The sequence below is a fragment of the Letharia lupina genome, assembly GCF_014066315.1.
Source record: "Letharia lupina isolate WasteWater1 chromosome Unknown contig_5, whole genome shotgun sequence".
NCBI classification, from domain to species: Eukaryota; Fungi; Ascomycota; class Lecanoromycetes; order Lecanorales; family Parmeliaceae; genus Letharia; species Letharia lupina.
The window spans coordinates 439,588-456,565 of record NW_023502974.1 but is presented as its reverse complement, the minus strand read 5'-3'; the positions used below and the strand labels follow the sequence as shown (position 1 = coordinate 456,565).

The 16,978-nt window shown below is 43.1% G+C and overlaps 2 protein-coding genes across 2 annotated transcripts; one reads left to right on the top strand and one right to left on the bottom strand.

Moving 5' to 3' along the window:
- Positions 1-5,335: 5,335 nt before the first annotated feature.
- Positions 5,336-11,955, top strand: HO133_008385 (uncharacterized protein; the record flags this gene model as incomplete). The annotated part of the gene is made up of 3 exons (XM_037299251.1): positions 5,336-9,186; positions 9,704-9,782; positions 9,838-11,955. 3 exons carry the CDS (start codon positions 5,336-5,338, stop codon positions 11,953-11,955), a joined length of 6,048 nt encoding a protein of 2,015 aa, XP_037155252.1.
- Positions 11,956-13,177: 1,222 nt separating this feature from the next.
- Positions 13,178-15,979, bottom strand: HO133_008384 (uncharacterized protein; the record flags this gene model as incomplete). Its single annotated transcript, XM_037299250.1, has 4 exons — positions 13,178-14,291; positions 14,449-14,726; positions 14,819-15,518; positions 15,573-15,979. The coding sequence occupies 4 exons, from the start codon at positions 15,977-15,979 to the stop codon at positions 13,178-13,180; spliced, it is 2,499 nt and encodes an 832-aa protein (XP_037155251.1).
- Between the last annotated feature and the right edge of the window lie 999 nt (positions 15,980-16,978).

The following is a 16,978-nucleotide window of genomic DNA, read 5'->3' as shown; positions in this document are numbered from 1 at the left end:
CTATAGACGGGTTATAAATAGACCTTATTAAAATTCAGGCTATTATCGAGTAGACTACACCTATCAACCTTAAAGAGATATAGGCCTTTATCGGATTTTATAATTTTTATTAATGATTTATTAGAGACTTCTCTAAAATAGTTAAACTTATAATAAAATTTACGGCAAAAAAGACTATATTTAATTAATCTCTAGTATATTAAGAGGCCTTCTATTTTCTAAAAGTCGTCGTTATAAAAGTCTTAATTCTACGTTATTTCGATAGAATAAAGAATATCGTTTTAAAGATTAACTCTTTCGACTACGTTAATAAAGATATTCTTTTCTAATATAATAATAAGAGAGTATTTTACCCGATAGCCTTCTATAGTAAGAACCTTACTTCAGTTAAATATAACTATTAGATCTACGATAAAAAGTTGCTAGCTATTATTCGCTATTTTAAATATTAGCGTTCTAAATTAAAATATATCGATATTTCTATTAAGATCTTTATAAATTATAAGAATTTAATATATTTTGTCGAAGAAAGAGACCTTAGTTATCGCTAGGCCCGCTATTTAAATATACTATTTAAATTTAATATAAAGATTATCTATCGATTAGAACCTTAGAATATTAAGGCGAATATATTTATACGAATAGCTAGATATAAATTAATTAATCTCGAGAATAAATAATTACACTAATAGTATTAGATAATTTTTATCTCTAATTGATTGAAATTAAATAGCGAATATATCGATATATATATAATTGATGACTTTATTTATTATAAGATAGTAAGGGCTAATAAGAAAGACGAGTATTATATAGAAATCTATAAGACTATTATTAAAAATAAGAATAAGTTTTAAGAGATTACTCTTAGTAAATATTCTATATAAAACGAGATACTTTATTATAAAGATTATCTATAAGTATTTAATAATATATATACTAATATTATTCGAGAGATATACGATTAATCGTTCTACGATTATTTCGAGATAGTATATACTTATAAGCTACTTAAAAGAGAATATTATTAATGAGATATAAGAATTATCGTAACTATCTATGTTTAAAATTACTACACCTATTAGAGGGCTAAAACGCCTTGCGATTGAAAGTATAATTTACTATAGTCTCTATAAATTCTATAAAAACGATAATAAGATATATTAGTTAACTTCGTTATAGGCTTACTTATATTCGATAGCTATAACGCTATTTAAATAGTAATTAATAAACTTACTAAGAAATATTACTACGTAGTCTATTTCGATATTAATAAAAGTACTATCGCTAAGAAGATAGTTAATTTATTACTTAAGAAAGTATTTTATTTATATAGCTTATCGATCTTAATAATATCGAATTAAGGCTTTTAATTTATAGCTATTATATAAAAGTCTTTTTACGAGAGACTAAGTATTATAGTTAAGCTATTAATAGCCTTTTACTCTAAGATTAACGAATAAATCGAATAAGCGAATTAGAATATAAAGCGTTATCTTCGAATATATTATAACTATATATAGAACGACTAAGCAAGATAATTATTTATTATCAAATTCGCCAATAATAATACTATCTTATCGACTATCGATATTCTATCTTTTCTTATAAATAAGAGGTTCTATTCTTAAATAACTTTTAGCCTAAATACTATCGACTATAAGACTATATATAAGCGTCTCAATACTGCTTAGGCGAAGAATATCACGAATTATATAAAATAAGTTCTCAAGTATATTCGAAGTAATATAGATCGCGCTTAGAAGGCTATAATTACGTAAGTTAATAAGTATTAATAAAAGGTTACTTTTCAAATAGGCGATATGGTCTTCCTAAATAATAAGAATATTATCTTCGATCGCCTTTTTCGCAAATTAAACTATAAGAGACTCGGTTTATTCAAGATTATAGGTCTTATTAAAACCTCTTATTGTCTAAAACTTTCGCTAAGTATAAGAATCTACAACGTCTTTCACCCTAATCTCTTAAGTCTTATAATAAATAATCTATTATCGAGATAGATAAACCCTTCGCCAAAATATATTACTATTAATGATTAGATCGAATGAGTTATTAAGAAAATATTTAACTTCAAATTGATTTATAGTCGTCTTAAGTATAAAGTTAAGTAAGAAAATCTCGACGATAATTCTATCTAATATAATGCGAATGACGATAAATTCGAAAATTATTAAGATCTAATAAACGACTTTTATAAATAATATTTCGAAGAGTCTTATTTATAAAGAGTTAACTTATAGAATAATAGAGAATACTTCATTTTTAGTTGAATTGAAATTATTCGATATCTTTACGATAGTCTCATTTTTTCTAAACCCGAGAATTAATTCCTTAGATCTATATTAATCGGGAATTATCTTATATATATTCTTTCGCGTAAGCCCCTTTTATTAATATAATTCTAAAGATCTTTTAGAGCTATATTAGTATATATATAAACTATACTATCGTCGTTATAAAATATAATTAATATTAGCTAAATAATATATTATAGAGAAGATTATATTAAAGTTATTTAATATTAAATTAGAGTTTTTAGCGTCTACGACTTAATTCGATTCGAGAGCTCTTAATTAATTACGTCGTATTATTCTATTAATATCTTATCCGCTTAAATACGAATTCGGAAATTACTATTATTTACCTCTACGCCTATAAATATGATTTTCGCTATATTATACCGATTTCCTCCCGGCTAAACTCTCTATATACGCTTATACTCTAGTTAATAATATCGCTATAGCGTAAATATAAAGAGCTACTATTATCTCTAATATCTCTTACGAAGAAAGATACGATACTAAGGTTCCCGGATACAGTTATTTCTTTACTACTTTTATCATTTTTCAGATGTTAAGCATATATATATACTCATTTTTCTATCTTTCCACTTATTAATTATAGAATATAATTTAACGAAGAAGAAAGGTAGTATTATAAGCGTACTCTTAATATACCCCTCAGCCCTATAGCTAGCGAGCCTTGGCGGAGATATCCTCTATTATATTATACCTTCTTTTCACCTATATAGTTCGATACCTTAGTTATCTTATTTAAAATACCTATATTAATATTACATCTATATCGATTCTAATATATATATCTTTTTTTCTTTAAGAAATTATAGTAGAAAATATTAAGAGTTAATTAATAGATATCTATTATAAATTATATCTATAAGATAAATAAATATAAGCTTTCTTTACTTATTATTATCGACTTAATTATATTTAATTTATTATTTTATATAATCTTCTACTTTCTAATTAAAGAAGAAAAGAAGAACTATATATAAATGCTTTAGCAATATCGAAATATATATTTTAAGCTCGATATTTTAGACTCTATTATTAATATTATCGATCGTAAAATAATCTTAATTAATACTTACTACGTCGTTCTTTTAAACTTCGAATATATACTATATATCTAATATATTAATAAAAATATTACTACTAATTATAAGTAATATCTTAAAATAAAGAAGACTTAAAAGGAGTTTCGAATTTATTAGAAATAAATAGTATACGTATATATGTAGGTGGATTTTAAGAAGGAATAAGAGTCTTTATAAGAGATCTATAATATATATAATTCTCTATTCTATAGCTATCTATCTAATATATAAATTTAATTATTTAAGAGAAAGTTTATTTAGTACTATATTAATAAGAAATTTTATTTCTTTAATACGGCTAGCTCTAGAAGCGAAGATAACTATATTATCTTAAAGCGAGAGCTAAAGTTCTTAACTAGCGACTTATAAACGATAATTTATAGAATTAATAATCTTCTAACGTATTAGCGATCTAAGTATATATCTAACTTCGAGAGTATAAAGATTATTATATCGATTAAGTTACGAAAACTACTATTTCGTAATATTATTACCTCTATAATATTATAAGCTCTTATAAGAATTTATAAATAGTATAAAAAGATTAACAACGATTTAGACTCTTATATCGACGTCTTTACTATAATTTTTAATTTATTATATACTTATAAAGTTAAGGCGAGAATAAAAGTAGACTTTAGAATTATTAAGATTAAAGATATTTACTCTTATTAGCGCTTTAAAAAACCCGTCGCTTTCTTTATACGTAATATATTTAAAATATTAGAAAATCTAAATTAGTTTATAAACTCTCTAATTATCGTTTATAAACTTACTATTACGCGTCTTAAGAATAAATCTTTCGATTTTATAAAACTATCTATACGTGTAGAACTCGCCTTTTAAAACTCTATATATTATAAGCTATTAGAATTCGAGTAAGTAAAGAAATATCTATTTTAGCGAAGTAATAATATTATATTAGATCGAGGCGTATAAGATAATTATAAACGCGGATACGAATGTAAACGTAAATGTGAATATAGTAATATATCGATTATTGCTAGTTAGATAACTTAGAAAAAGAAAATTACTATTATTAATATATATTTTAAAATTATAGCTATAAGAGATAGAGTTATATAAGATAAATAGCGAGATAAGACTATAAAAGATAAGGCTATATAAGGCGAATAGTAAGATAAAATTATAAGAGATAAGACTATATGAGATAAGACTATATAAGACGAATAGTAAGATAAGACTATAAGAGATGAAATTATATAAAGCGGATAGCGAGATAGTTAATAGCGAGGTAGTTAATAGCGAGATAAACGTAATACGTTAGTCTATATATAGAATAATAAGATTATATTTAATATCTTTTAGCTATAGAAAAGCTAGATAATTAATAGATAGTAAATATTCGAGTATAATAAATATATTTCTAATAATAACGAGAGAGAGTAATTAGCTAATTAGCTATCGCTATAGAAAAATAATCTAAAGATCTTATTATTTAACGATTTAAAATTATCTAATCTTTTAGATTTTATTAGAAGAGATTTAAAAAGACTTACTTTACTATTATTAAGAGTCTCGATAATATTTCTTAGAAAGCTATATATGAGATTTATATCTTATACGGCTAGCGGCCGCGCGGAAGCTATTCGGATCTGGGGGGGTGTATATGTATCAAAAAGGGGTGTACATGTATCAAAAGGGGGTGTACGTGTATCACAAGCCCTTAAATAATGCATTCACTCATGACTGCCGCTTTCGATACGTTCGATAGGGCTGAGCGCGCCAAGCGCTTCACTCGGGCGAAATGGATTAAAGCCGAGGCCCAGCGAGAATGCACTATCTCATCCCCTTCATTGACCCGTGCTCCTTTCACTCTCTCTATCGGCTTTGATCAGGACGCACCGAAAGCTATGAGTTCTTCAATAGTTCTCTCTGCGACGCTTCTAAGATGCCATGTCCGGCGAATCTAGCGGCTCGTCCGCTCCCTCCGCCTTAGGGGTACCAACAAATGCGAGTGGCATCCATAGCACCAATAGCTTGAGACATGATCAAGCAACAACAGAATCCGAAAGCAAGGCTACTCTAACCGCGAATCTGGCCCAAAATGAGCCCCTACAACGGAGGCATAGACCGAGGAGCTCGGGAGGGTTCCTGCTACAGACAACCCCTGCTCCTGCTTCGGAAACAAGACGCTCCTCGTATACGGAACCAGATACTACTAGAGATGTGAAAGGGAAGCGGAAGGCTGAGGAAGGGGACTTAGTCGTGCCTAAGCGTGCAAGCGCTCATCAGAGACACCGCCAGAAACCTTCTTTGGGAAGCTCACCGCTAGCTACGGAGGTCATCAACGTCCATTCATCGGATCATACAGATAAAAATGGAGCTTTCCAGAGAGACAAGCGGTTTTCAGTACAATCGGCTGCTAGGCAAAGCATGCGCTCAAGTCTCAATAGCAATGGTACATCTGCCGGGTCTGCCACTAGCACGGATCCAGTATTGCTATCAAATGGGAGAAGCGCCATTGGCCATGATACAGACCCTGCCCAGATCGTCACCCTGGCGTTGAACCTCAGCGAAAGTCGTCGCAGGAACTTCAGCAGTGGTGGCCTACTCATACCTCGAGATGCAATTGGAGCCCGGCGTATCATATCTTCGGGACAGCAAACGCTCGGGCTACCTAACAGCGCAAGCGGAGGAAGTCTACGCCAACATTTGCAACAGCAGAGACAGGTGTCAAGGAATATATCGCCAAAATCAGGCAGATCTTCCAGCAACAAAGGGTCTGGATCCGGTTCACCACACTCCCAGAAAGAACAGGTTGGGAACAGGCACTCTACACTATTGCCAGATTATGACGCTGGGGTGGCCGATGATGTCGTCTTCGATGCGTCCGATGCTACACTCTCACGCGCGAACAAGGCAAGAGTCGCGATAGAATTGATGTATGAGTACAGAAGGCTACTGCAGTATCTTCCTCCAATACCGACAAACTCTAAGAGCAAACCAGCAACGAGCAAAGGTGCTGCAAAGCACGAAGGTGAGCCGTCGACTGGCCTTGGAAGACTCTACAATCCATTGCAGTATATCCGCAACAGAAAAGTTCGATTTCGTGAAAGACGACCTCTGGATGCTGAAGCAGCTGGGTGGAAAGACCTCGACCGAGTAAGGATCTGGGTAGATACAGTTGCAAGTGAGCGAGAAGACGGCGTCTCTCGTATCGACCAACGCTTCCCCTTGCCATCCCTGGACACAATTAGTGGCGAGTATCCTGTGGCCGATGGCTTACAGATTTCGCGCGTTCCACTTCCGGCAGGCTCTCAAATCAGAAAAGTCGAAAGACCGCGTATGGATTGGGAATTTACTTCATGGGACTTGCTTGCGGACGCGCAATGGCTCACCCAGGATGACAATCTCGATCACATAGAAGATCGTTCGGGCAAGAAGATTACGACAGGTCACCCAAATCGTAAAGACAATACGCCGAGAGCAAGTGTCGAGTCGAACAGAAGCTCATTGCGACGCTCCGAGAGTATTGTCAGAGAACATGCATCTCCCGATAGGGTTCGAGCATTGGCCGGTCACTCCCGTAAGGATTCCAAGGACCGAGGACGTCGAAGCTTAGACGTGCACGAGCAAAGATCACCGGTGTCGGAAGACAATGGTTCTCGGGATCGTAAGTCCAGATGGCCAAAGAAGCTCGTTCGATCTCGAAGCTCCTCAGACTCGGACGATTCTCACCGGGAGAGCCGCCGCAAACAAAATCGTGGCCGTGATTATGCTGGTAGCCGTGATAATCTTGAGAGTGCCGCGTTGGAGAAGCAGATGATGGAAATGCTTGCTAAGGAGGTGGAAGCTAGCCGTCAAGTTGACCAGAGCCCGGAAGAAGACACAGATGCGACGGGGGAGCCTGATCTGAAGCCTCATGATGGCGGGATGAGGGACAGATATAGGCATCGAGACGCCAAACGTCGTCCAAGTGCTCCCCAACGAATGACAACCGATGTGCCCGTTATAGAAAAGCGTCGATTTGCAGCCAGGGCAAGTCTCGACGAAGACCGATTTCATTATCATCGCATGCCCTCAGATGACCTCGATCCGACAGCGCCTAACTCTCCTACGGCACCTGGATTCGTTCCTAGCATCTCAATCAACCTATCTCCGCCGGCAAGCCCACCATCGGCGGTAGCCTCGCCTAAGAAAACGTTGACATCTCGAATGGGATCTTCCCGGCGCGATCGCTCTCGAAGCGTCAATAGGCGAACTATTGGAGAGAACGATCCAGACTCAAGTGGGACGACCGATGTGTCGCGGCAGACTACTAACGAAACTCAACTGGCGAACATGTTACGCAAGGAGCAACCAACGGGATCAAGCAATGGATTACTCACCCCAATCAAGACTGAAGCTGCAGGCATTAAATACAGGCCTCTAGATGGCAATTCCATTAGAAGCATCAAGAACATCAATGGATCCGACTCTAGGCTCCGAGGACTTTTCAAAGGCGGCAGGATTGCAGAGCTGGTAGGCAGCGAGGTCTCTAAAGTTGGCGATATGTTATGGAGAAAAGACAACAATCATGCTTCTCGGGTCGCTTCTCCAGCATCAAGCTACGCAGCATCGGAGGAATCGGACATGGACGATGGTGACACGAGTGGATTAGACAGTAGTCCAAAGAATGACCTATCTCGGACCACAACAAAAGATGGAGGAAGCCTGTCAAAAGTGTCTACAAACAGCGACAAACCTAGATACTACATGAGCAATCTTCCAAGCTTTCGATCGTCATTCAACAGAGATGAGCAGTCCGCTAAATCGACCAAGGCTTCTCCGGATCACGATCACATCACCCGTCAGCAGTTAGCACAACGTGAAAGAGGAAGGTCAAGCAGATTTGATCGTCTTGCGCCGCCGAAAATTGATCTGAGGGGGATATCGCCCCCTTCTTCTCGAGAACCCTCTCCAGTCGGGTCGCGGACACGACGAACATATGATGAAGACTCTCGCCAAAGCAGTAGTAGCCGCTCAGAACGTGGAGTACGCAGTGCAGACAGAAGGCTCAACGCAATGCTAAGTATTCCTGGCAAAGCAGGGACTGGACGAGCTCCGCCCACTGGTCTCGCAAGTTTAGAGAGTAGGCCACGAGAATTGAGAGGACGCCCGGACTTGGAAGGCAAACGACAATGGAGCATTTCCGATCGAGGCGTCTCTACCGTACGCGGGACTGTCAATAAGCGCGATATTGCTCGAGTCAGAGCTTTGCTGCTCTCGTCAGGAGTGAAAGCCAACGAAATATCCCGCCGAGCGGAGGAGGCCCCCGAAAAACCCGCACCCTTCCTTCAAAGGCTTGAGGGCATGTTCAAGGGTCCCATACCACACGTCTCTCGGTCACAGGAGCCTTTACTCGCTGCAAGGATAGTGATCAGCAATATTGAGGTAAATACCCAGAGATTGAGGGATGATGCTGAGCAATTTTCTCACACCACGATTGAGAAATTGCATGACCAGATCAATGCTATCGACGAGCATGTAACCCATAAGCTCACACCCCTCGTGAGAAATTCCGCGGATGATGCAGACGCCTTCAGCACAGAGCTTACAACTACACATACCTTGGCCATCAAGCAGCTGAACGATAGCATAAACACTGTCCTAAGGCGACGCCGCCGGAGGTTGAGATACCTGAGAAGGATAGGATGGGCGACGGTCGAATGGACTCTACTAGGCATCATGTGGATGGTCTGGCTAGTGGTGGTAATTGTTCGGCTTGTCCGTGGCACCCTCGCCGGTTTGGTAGAGGGGTTGAGGTGGCTGTTTTGGTTGTAGATTTACCCTGGATACCATGTTCATCGGTCATGCGATTCAGCGAGCATCCTACTGCTGTAGGCGTTACGATACCATCATAGTGTATATTTATCACATCTACTTGACTATCAATAATTCCATTCCCCAGGACTGTGGAGGGATTTCGAGAACTTAGCAGGCATGCTGCTAGCAAAAGTAAGGGGTGTAGCGGCATGAATCTCAATGAAGGAGAAATCATTTTCCTGCGTCGAATATCCTTCATGTAGCATTGCTCGACATGAATGTATTGACCAATTCGTTCTGGTCAGTACGCGCAAAAGTGTGCAAGATTCAAAGCTGAGAGTCATCTCTCACTCCCAGTCTTGGCACACACTTTAACCTCGTTGGCTCTAGCGTATCCGTCTCCAGAAACATTCCGCGACTTATGGGAAGTTTTCTGACAGCTTCCCTGCTAAGTCATCCTTCTCCGCAAAGGTGCGCAGAGCTCGCAATGCTTCACCAAGCTCTGCCTCTTACCAGGCAAGTGGTCCGAAGGCCGATTGGCCCAAGATCTAGGACTCAATGGCCCGGAACGCGTCTGAACCAGATCATTCTCCAGGTACACCTCCTGCAATCACACGAGCTTGAACTGGCACTGACAGTTGGCTCTGCAGAGGTCCTTTGCGAATAGAGGAAAGATAGACACAAACACAAAGCCTAGCATACACGATTCCGACGCTATCGTTCTTCCTGGAACACAGAGCACCACTGCGACCAAACCTCAACCTCCTCCACCTGGGCCTGTACTATCCGCCTCACCTGCGCAACCTTCACCGCCTACACCTACCTCTGACGCTTCGGTACCACCTCAAAATGTCCCTCTTATGCCTCCAACCCCGCCTGGAGGCAAGACTCAGACAGCACCACCTACCTCAGTGCCTCCGGGGACCGGTGCAGCTCCCATCCCTCCAACTACTCCACCATCGGACAAGCCTGCTGCGGCAATTCCACCTCCTCCACCTCCACCTCCACCTCCACCCAGGCGAAGGTCTCGATGGATTCGAAATACCGTTTCGTTCCTGATCCTGGCAAGTGCTCTGGGTTTCGCAGGCGGGACCTTCTATTCTTTACGCTCAGACAACTTTCATGACTTCTTCACCGAGTACATCCCATTCGGAGAAGACGCGGTGCTCTATTTTGAAGAAAGAGAATTCCGCAGACGGTTCCCAAAACTCACGAATCCTACCAATCGTCCATTCCCCGACTCTGGCAATAAGATCACGATACCGAGCAAAAGTGGGGTATCCTGGAAAGTTGCTGGTGAGGAACATCAGGGAGCCGATTTGCAGACGAAAGGCCGCCATATGAGCGCTTTGGATGCGAATCAAGGTGAGGTCAAGATAGGGGTTGCCGGACAGACACCCTCTACTGCTACAGGACCTGAGAAGAACAAGGCAGTTGAAAAGGCGAAGAATGATGCCGGACCGGCTCCGAAGACTCCTCCTCCAAGTGAAAAGCCGAAAGCCGAAAAAGCTCCTCCCAAAGCGCCACCGCCAACCACAGAACCAAAGCCGCCCGCGCCTGTTCCGCCTCCTCCAAAACCTTCAGAAAGCTCTAAAGATGCATCCAAAAGACCACCAGAGGTAAATGAGCCTAGCAGGTTCATGCCGATGGAGAGTATCGATCCACTTAAGATCAAAAACGCCGATGAGCCCATAGTGCAGGATCTAGTGAAGATCATCAACGATATCATCACCGTAGTAAATGCCGACGGTGCCTCACACAAATACAATTCCACGATTGGCAAAGCAAAAACGGCTCTTGCAAGTGTTGGTGGTCGTATAATGTCTCTAAAGGAAGCCGTCAGGAAGTCTGCAGAAGAGAAAATCAGATCCACCCAAACGGAGTTTGACACTGCAGCCAAAGAGCTCGTACGCCGCCTCGAAGAGGAAATGAGGGATCAAGACGGCAAATGGAAAGACGAATTCGAATCGGAGCGGGAAAAAATAGTCCAATCCTACCAAGAGCGTCTGCATAATGAAAGCCAACGAGCTCAACAACTTTCCGAGCAGCGCCTCCGCAATGAACTCCTCCAGCAAGCTGTTGCCATGAAAAAGCAATTTATCAACGAAGTCACCGATCGCGTTGAAACCGAACGGAACGGTCGCCTCTCCAAACTATCTGACCTCTCATCTAGCGTAACCGAGCTCGAAAAGCTGACCGCGGACTGGAATTCGGTCATTGATGCGAACCTCAAGACCCAACACTTGCAAGTCGCCGTCGAAGCCGTGCGCTCTAGTCTTGAGACCGCTGATCGTCCTCGCCCGTTCGTTCGTGAGCTTGCCGCCCTTAAAGAAATCGCCTCCGATGACGCCGTCGTTAACGCAGCCATCGCTTCCATAAACCCAACAGCCTACCAACGCGGGGTTCCAACCACCGCCCAACTCATCGACCGTTTCCGCCGCGTCGCCGCCGAAGTCCGGAAAGCATCTCTCCTACCTGAGGATGCCGGCGTGGCTAGCCATGCAGCTAGTTTCGTGCTGAGTAAATTCATGTTCAAAAAGACGGGTATGACGGTCGGCGATGACGTAGAAAGTATCCTTACGAGAACGGAAACGCTGCTGGAAGAGGGAAATCTAGATGAGGCGGCTAGAGAGATGAATACGCTGGATGGATGGGCGAAGACGCTGAGCTGGGACTGGTTGAGTGAGTGTAGGAGGGTGCTGGAGGTGAGGCAGGCGATGGATGTGATTTCTACCGAGGCAAGGTTAGAGGGGTTGAAGGTTGATTAGATGAGCAATTGTATTATATGCACGCCTATCATACACGTCGTATGTGTATCGATAGTGTTTACTCGCTATCCCTTCTTGTTCGCCATGGGTCGCGATGCATAGGAACCAGGACTCCCTGAAGCTCGGGCAAGACTTGCCAACGCAAATGTCCTCTCGTCCCTGACCACGAGCCCATCATGGCTTTGCTTCCCTCTGACCGCCAGCGCTGGTGTTCGCCTAGCTGCGCCGTGAAGCTCCCCTCCCCTACCTATGTTCTCCAAGAAGATCGCTCAAAGTGCTGCAGATATGTGTCCGGGTAAGACAACTCCCATCGTTAACTATATACACGAGCTCTCATTTCGCTCTCCTCTACCAGCCCTCCTTCCGAACCGCGCAATTTCCATTCACATACTCCGAACTACTGTGCTTAACCGTCACCATCGCGAAGGGCGTACGACCTGTCGGTTTTCAAATGCGCTCCGTCCATGTGTTTCGACCTTCTGCCCTGCCTCCTCTGCACAACGGAATGGAAACGTGCGTGGGGTTTCTTTCCCTAACCGTACCGGACCGGACATCTGCCTCGCCGTGGGTCGTATGACCCGTCTTTGCAACGCGGAGGCTGGATCCGACCGATGAGGGTTTCGGCTCTGAGTGGCGGGTTTGAGCACGGTGTGGTCGTTGGTGGGCTGGATGGAGGGACGTACAGAGTTGCCGAGTGTCATGGGACTCGTCCGCAAGGTCTCGGAGGAAGTGGGTGAGTGTCGTGGAGGTGCGGAGAGGGGTGGCGGGGCAGGTGGATGGATCATGGTGGTTGTATTTGGAGGTGTTGGCTTTGAGGTTCGGCTTCCTTTGGTAGATGGGCTGAAGAATTTGAGTTATGCTCTTTGTTGTGCACCCGAACATGTTGATCGAGAGATCTCTTCGCGAGGGCTTTGGGTACGAAGATTGAAAAGGGTGTCGGTTCGTCGAAGTTTGCGGTTCAGGGAACTCGCCGTACGTCGCGTTGTGGAGCTGTTGGAGCTTGATCGATTTCGCAAATCCCCAAATGATCGTTGAAAGCAGACCAACCATGAGGTTTCCCGCCGTCCAATGCTCTTCTTGGTACAAGTCTAGACGTGAATGACAAATATTTCCAGGTCGATGCCCCAATCGACGTAGAACATGGAACCTCCAGCGCCTCGGGCTGCCACTTTTCCTGACCGCTTGCCTGCCGTCGAGACATCGAGTCGAGTCTCCGGACGTATCATGTCACCGAGTTGTACTTCCTCAGCAGTTCTTTCACTCTCCCACACCAATTCCCCGACTCCATAGCGACAACCTCGACAGTCTTCCCGTCAATAGTCTTCATGCCTTTCACGAAACTCGAATGCTTCAAAACCGCCTCCAACACGTCGGGATTGCCCAATTTCGCAGCGTGGTGGACTGCCGCCCATCCGTCTTGACCGACGATGTCTCCCACGTTATCGAGTTTTAGCAGAATCATCGCACTCTCTGCGCTGCCGTGGCGAAGAGCGTGGATGAGCGCACTGTTGCCGTCGTGGTCTTTCACTGTGACCATTACGGAGTCAGGAGGAGATAGACTGAGAAGCAATTTCAGTGATTCGGTTTCGTCCTGTATGCACGCGTGATGGAATGTGCTCTTTCCGGAGGTATCTAACACATCGAGTCTCGCACCGGCATTGATCAACATTTCCATGCACTTGGGATCATCTAAGAAATCGAACATTGGTGGCCGGCCGTCCACGTCTTGCGCATTGATATGCGGTCCACTCTCTCCGCCACAAAGTAGAGCAACAATATCTCGTCTGATATCACCTCGCGTCGATAAACCCGCACAATGAAGCGGAACCTGCTGGTCCTCTTGTCGAACATTACGGTCCGCTCCTGCTTCCAAAAGAAGCCGAACACATTCCACAGACCCCCAGGCAGCCACATGCAACGGTGTTTCTGCCCAGCGGTTGGCCTGATTGATATTGAGCCGCTGCGGATATTGTTTCCAGATTTCAAGAGCGCTAACCAAGCCACTCAGTGCCTTAGACTCTGCTGCAGCGTGTATGATGTTGGCATCCAAATTTGATAATATAAAAGGGTCTGCGCCGTGGTCCATGAGGATCTTCATTTTGTCTGTTCGTCCAGCCGAACTGGCCCAGTGTAAGGGCGTCCAGCAGTACTTTCTGTCTTTCTGATCGAGGAGGTTGTGAATGATTTTGGGAGTCTTTGGTTTCTCGGATGCCAAAGCTCGAAAGAGCTCAATGATTTCACCGAACAGTGGGGACCTCTTTCGGTATCTTATTTTCCACTTAGCCCAGTCCGTTCCTGCAGGAGCGTTGTTAGCATCGTCGACGAGTTCTATGAGCCTGATTTCTAAGTCAGTATTGCTTGACTTAGCGAAGACCAGGAGTTGCGAGACACAATCTATGAGCTGTAAAACACGATTGGGAAGGAGAAAAGCTCTCACAGCTCAGGAAGGGTGCTGCTCATAGGAAAAATATCGCAGTCCAAGAAATTCCTTACTGTTCAAGCGTTGGGCGCTCCACGTCTGTAGGCTTATAAATGTCGAGAACAGCAATGTGAATTGGCGTGAATTCAAAATCACTGATATAGTCATCTTTTTGAGAAAAAACTTCCACAATGTCTTGTTCAACACGTGTCGAGTCCGCGCCCAGCGATTTCAAGATAGCTAGGTCAGCAGGTTTGCTATTCGCAAGTATTAGCTTCGTGAGCTTGGAAACTTTCATCGACTGCAACGAACCGTGTCCCAATGTCAGCAGCTTCAGTATCAGCACCAAGTCCTACAAGGTATTTCACAATGGGTAGTTGTCGATTGTAGGCAGCGGTCTAAATACGATAAGCTTGTCTCATATTTTCCATTGATTGAACTCACGTGGAGAAGAGACCATCCATCTGGCGCCGTGTCCCATAGAGTAGCCTCTCCAGATTTGATGCAGGCTTTCAGCTTCTCCAGATTGCCATGCTTTACATATCGCATTGCGTCCGACCCCTCTGATACCATTCGATAAGTGTTCAGGTCATAGCGAACCTTGATACTTTTGGATGACATCACCTGTGAAATGGCTTTGCGGAAGAATGTAGAAGGGACCACAACCTTTTCCCCAAATGACTTTGCACCTTGACAGCTGGGCTCGCTGCACTGATACTGCGGCGGTTTGACCTTCGACAAACCTCTAATTGGAATAGGCGTACTCCGTGCGTGGCATTTGCAAAAACAGTCATATCGGCACGCTCGACGAATTGCCAATGCGTCTGTTGAATGACCGTCGACATTTGTCGTCTGGTTCGCCTCGTGGTGGACGTGGACGCTGTCCACAAAACTCTGGACCAATGGAGATGTCGGTGAGGTATCAATTGAAAGCCTCTGTAGTGACGAGGTCGAACTTCCAACAGATGACGCAGTAGTATCGATAGATATTCTCCGAAGCGAGGATGTCGAGCTGCCAGATGCAAGCGTTGAAGGTTCAGATATTATGGAATCCTGGAGAGATGCGGAGTCGCTTTCTCCATCGTCTGTTGAGCCGATCTGGAGGAACTCTGGATGTTGGCTGCAGACCGCAAGGAATGTTTCTCTAAAGACTTGTATGAGTCAATCCGCAGTCACTTTGGAAGATGGGGCTACGAACGCATGCGCTAATGCCAAAAAACTTTGCAGCATTGCACTCTGCTCTTTGATGCGGTCGTGAAGCTTTTTGAGGCCCGATTTGTGTTGCACCCATTTCATTCGACGCATAGGTGAGACTTCGGACTTCGACATTTGTACCAATCTCGTCTTCAGATCTTGGATTGTTGCGAGAGCGTCTTGAAGCGCGCTATGTATGACTTTTGCAGATATGTTGTGTCTCGTTTGGCGGCTTCGCAACACGCGATCGAAGCCCTTGAGAGCTTCGTCGAAAATCGAGACATCATTGAAAAGTTCAAGGATTTCTTTCTCGGCATCTTTGAAACTCTTCATTAACTCCAAGAGAGAATTACTGGTCTGGATGAGCTGTGACACTGAGGATAGTAAGCCGAGGGCTGTTATGGGATCCATGCTTGCTCTGCATTACAGTTGCGGGGATCTCTTCGGTGGGTCAGCGCAAAGTAATCTAACCGTAGGCCACCTTTACGATACGCTCGTAGATGTTGGGAGGCCCCAAAAGAGCACTCTAGGAGCTCTCCATGAAAGGTTAGATCCTTAAATTAGGGAGTGTTTTCGTCTCAGTCTCAGAGGTGGAGGCTGATCATAGAGCACAGTGCAAAGGTGATAGGCCAGCTCTGCATATCGTTTTATTTTTGGGCCCCATAGGCTTTCCGCCGCAATTTCACCAGCGACAAAAGTTCAAAATTTGTTATAGAACATGGAGGAAAAGAGACCGTCCAGGGCAGCTGTACATTGAGTCGATTGACCACGAGAACAATGCAGATCTAGAACACATGGAAAGCAGTGTACTGCACCTTAGAAGCAAGTCGTCAATGTATGGTGTCTAAAAGAGGTAGCACTGCCCCGCTCGTGGCGCTTCGCTGCAGGGCGAAATCACTGGCTACCACCGTGACAAGGGTAAGACCCTAGTATCATCACTCCAATCACATATCTCCGCACACCATCCTTTTCGGACTTTGTGACGAGGAGGAAGGGCGAGTGCAACCCCTTTTGACCATCACTTCGGGACCATGATACGCTACGGAGTAGATCATTGGCGGATCGGTACTCTGTGCCGAATACTGTACAACCCTGCTCACACAACTCCATTCATGCAGGGGCAATGCAGATGTGGGTTTGGCAGTAGGTAGAATGATTGCTATCAGTTGCATGAGGGTGAGATGGCCGAGACATGTTTACCTAACGTCTAGTGACAGAGCTAGCGCTAGTCTATACAACAAGGGTGAAGGGAGCTATGCGAGCGAAGCTCGGTCCCGCTGTCATCCAAAGTCAACAACTACCCAGCGCTCTCTACAGCAACGACAATATTAAATAAATATGGTTATCACAAATCACTGCGCATTTCTCAAATGCTCCTGCATATTCAGCGCCGTCGATCTTCGGGATACC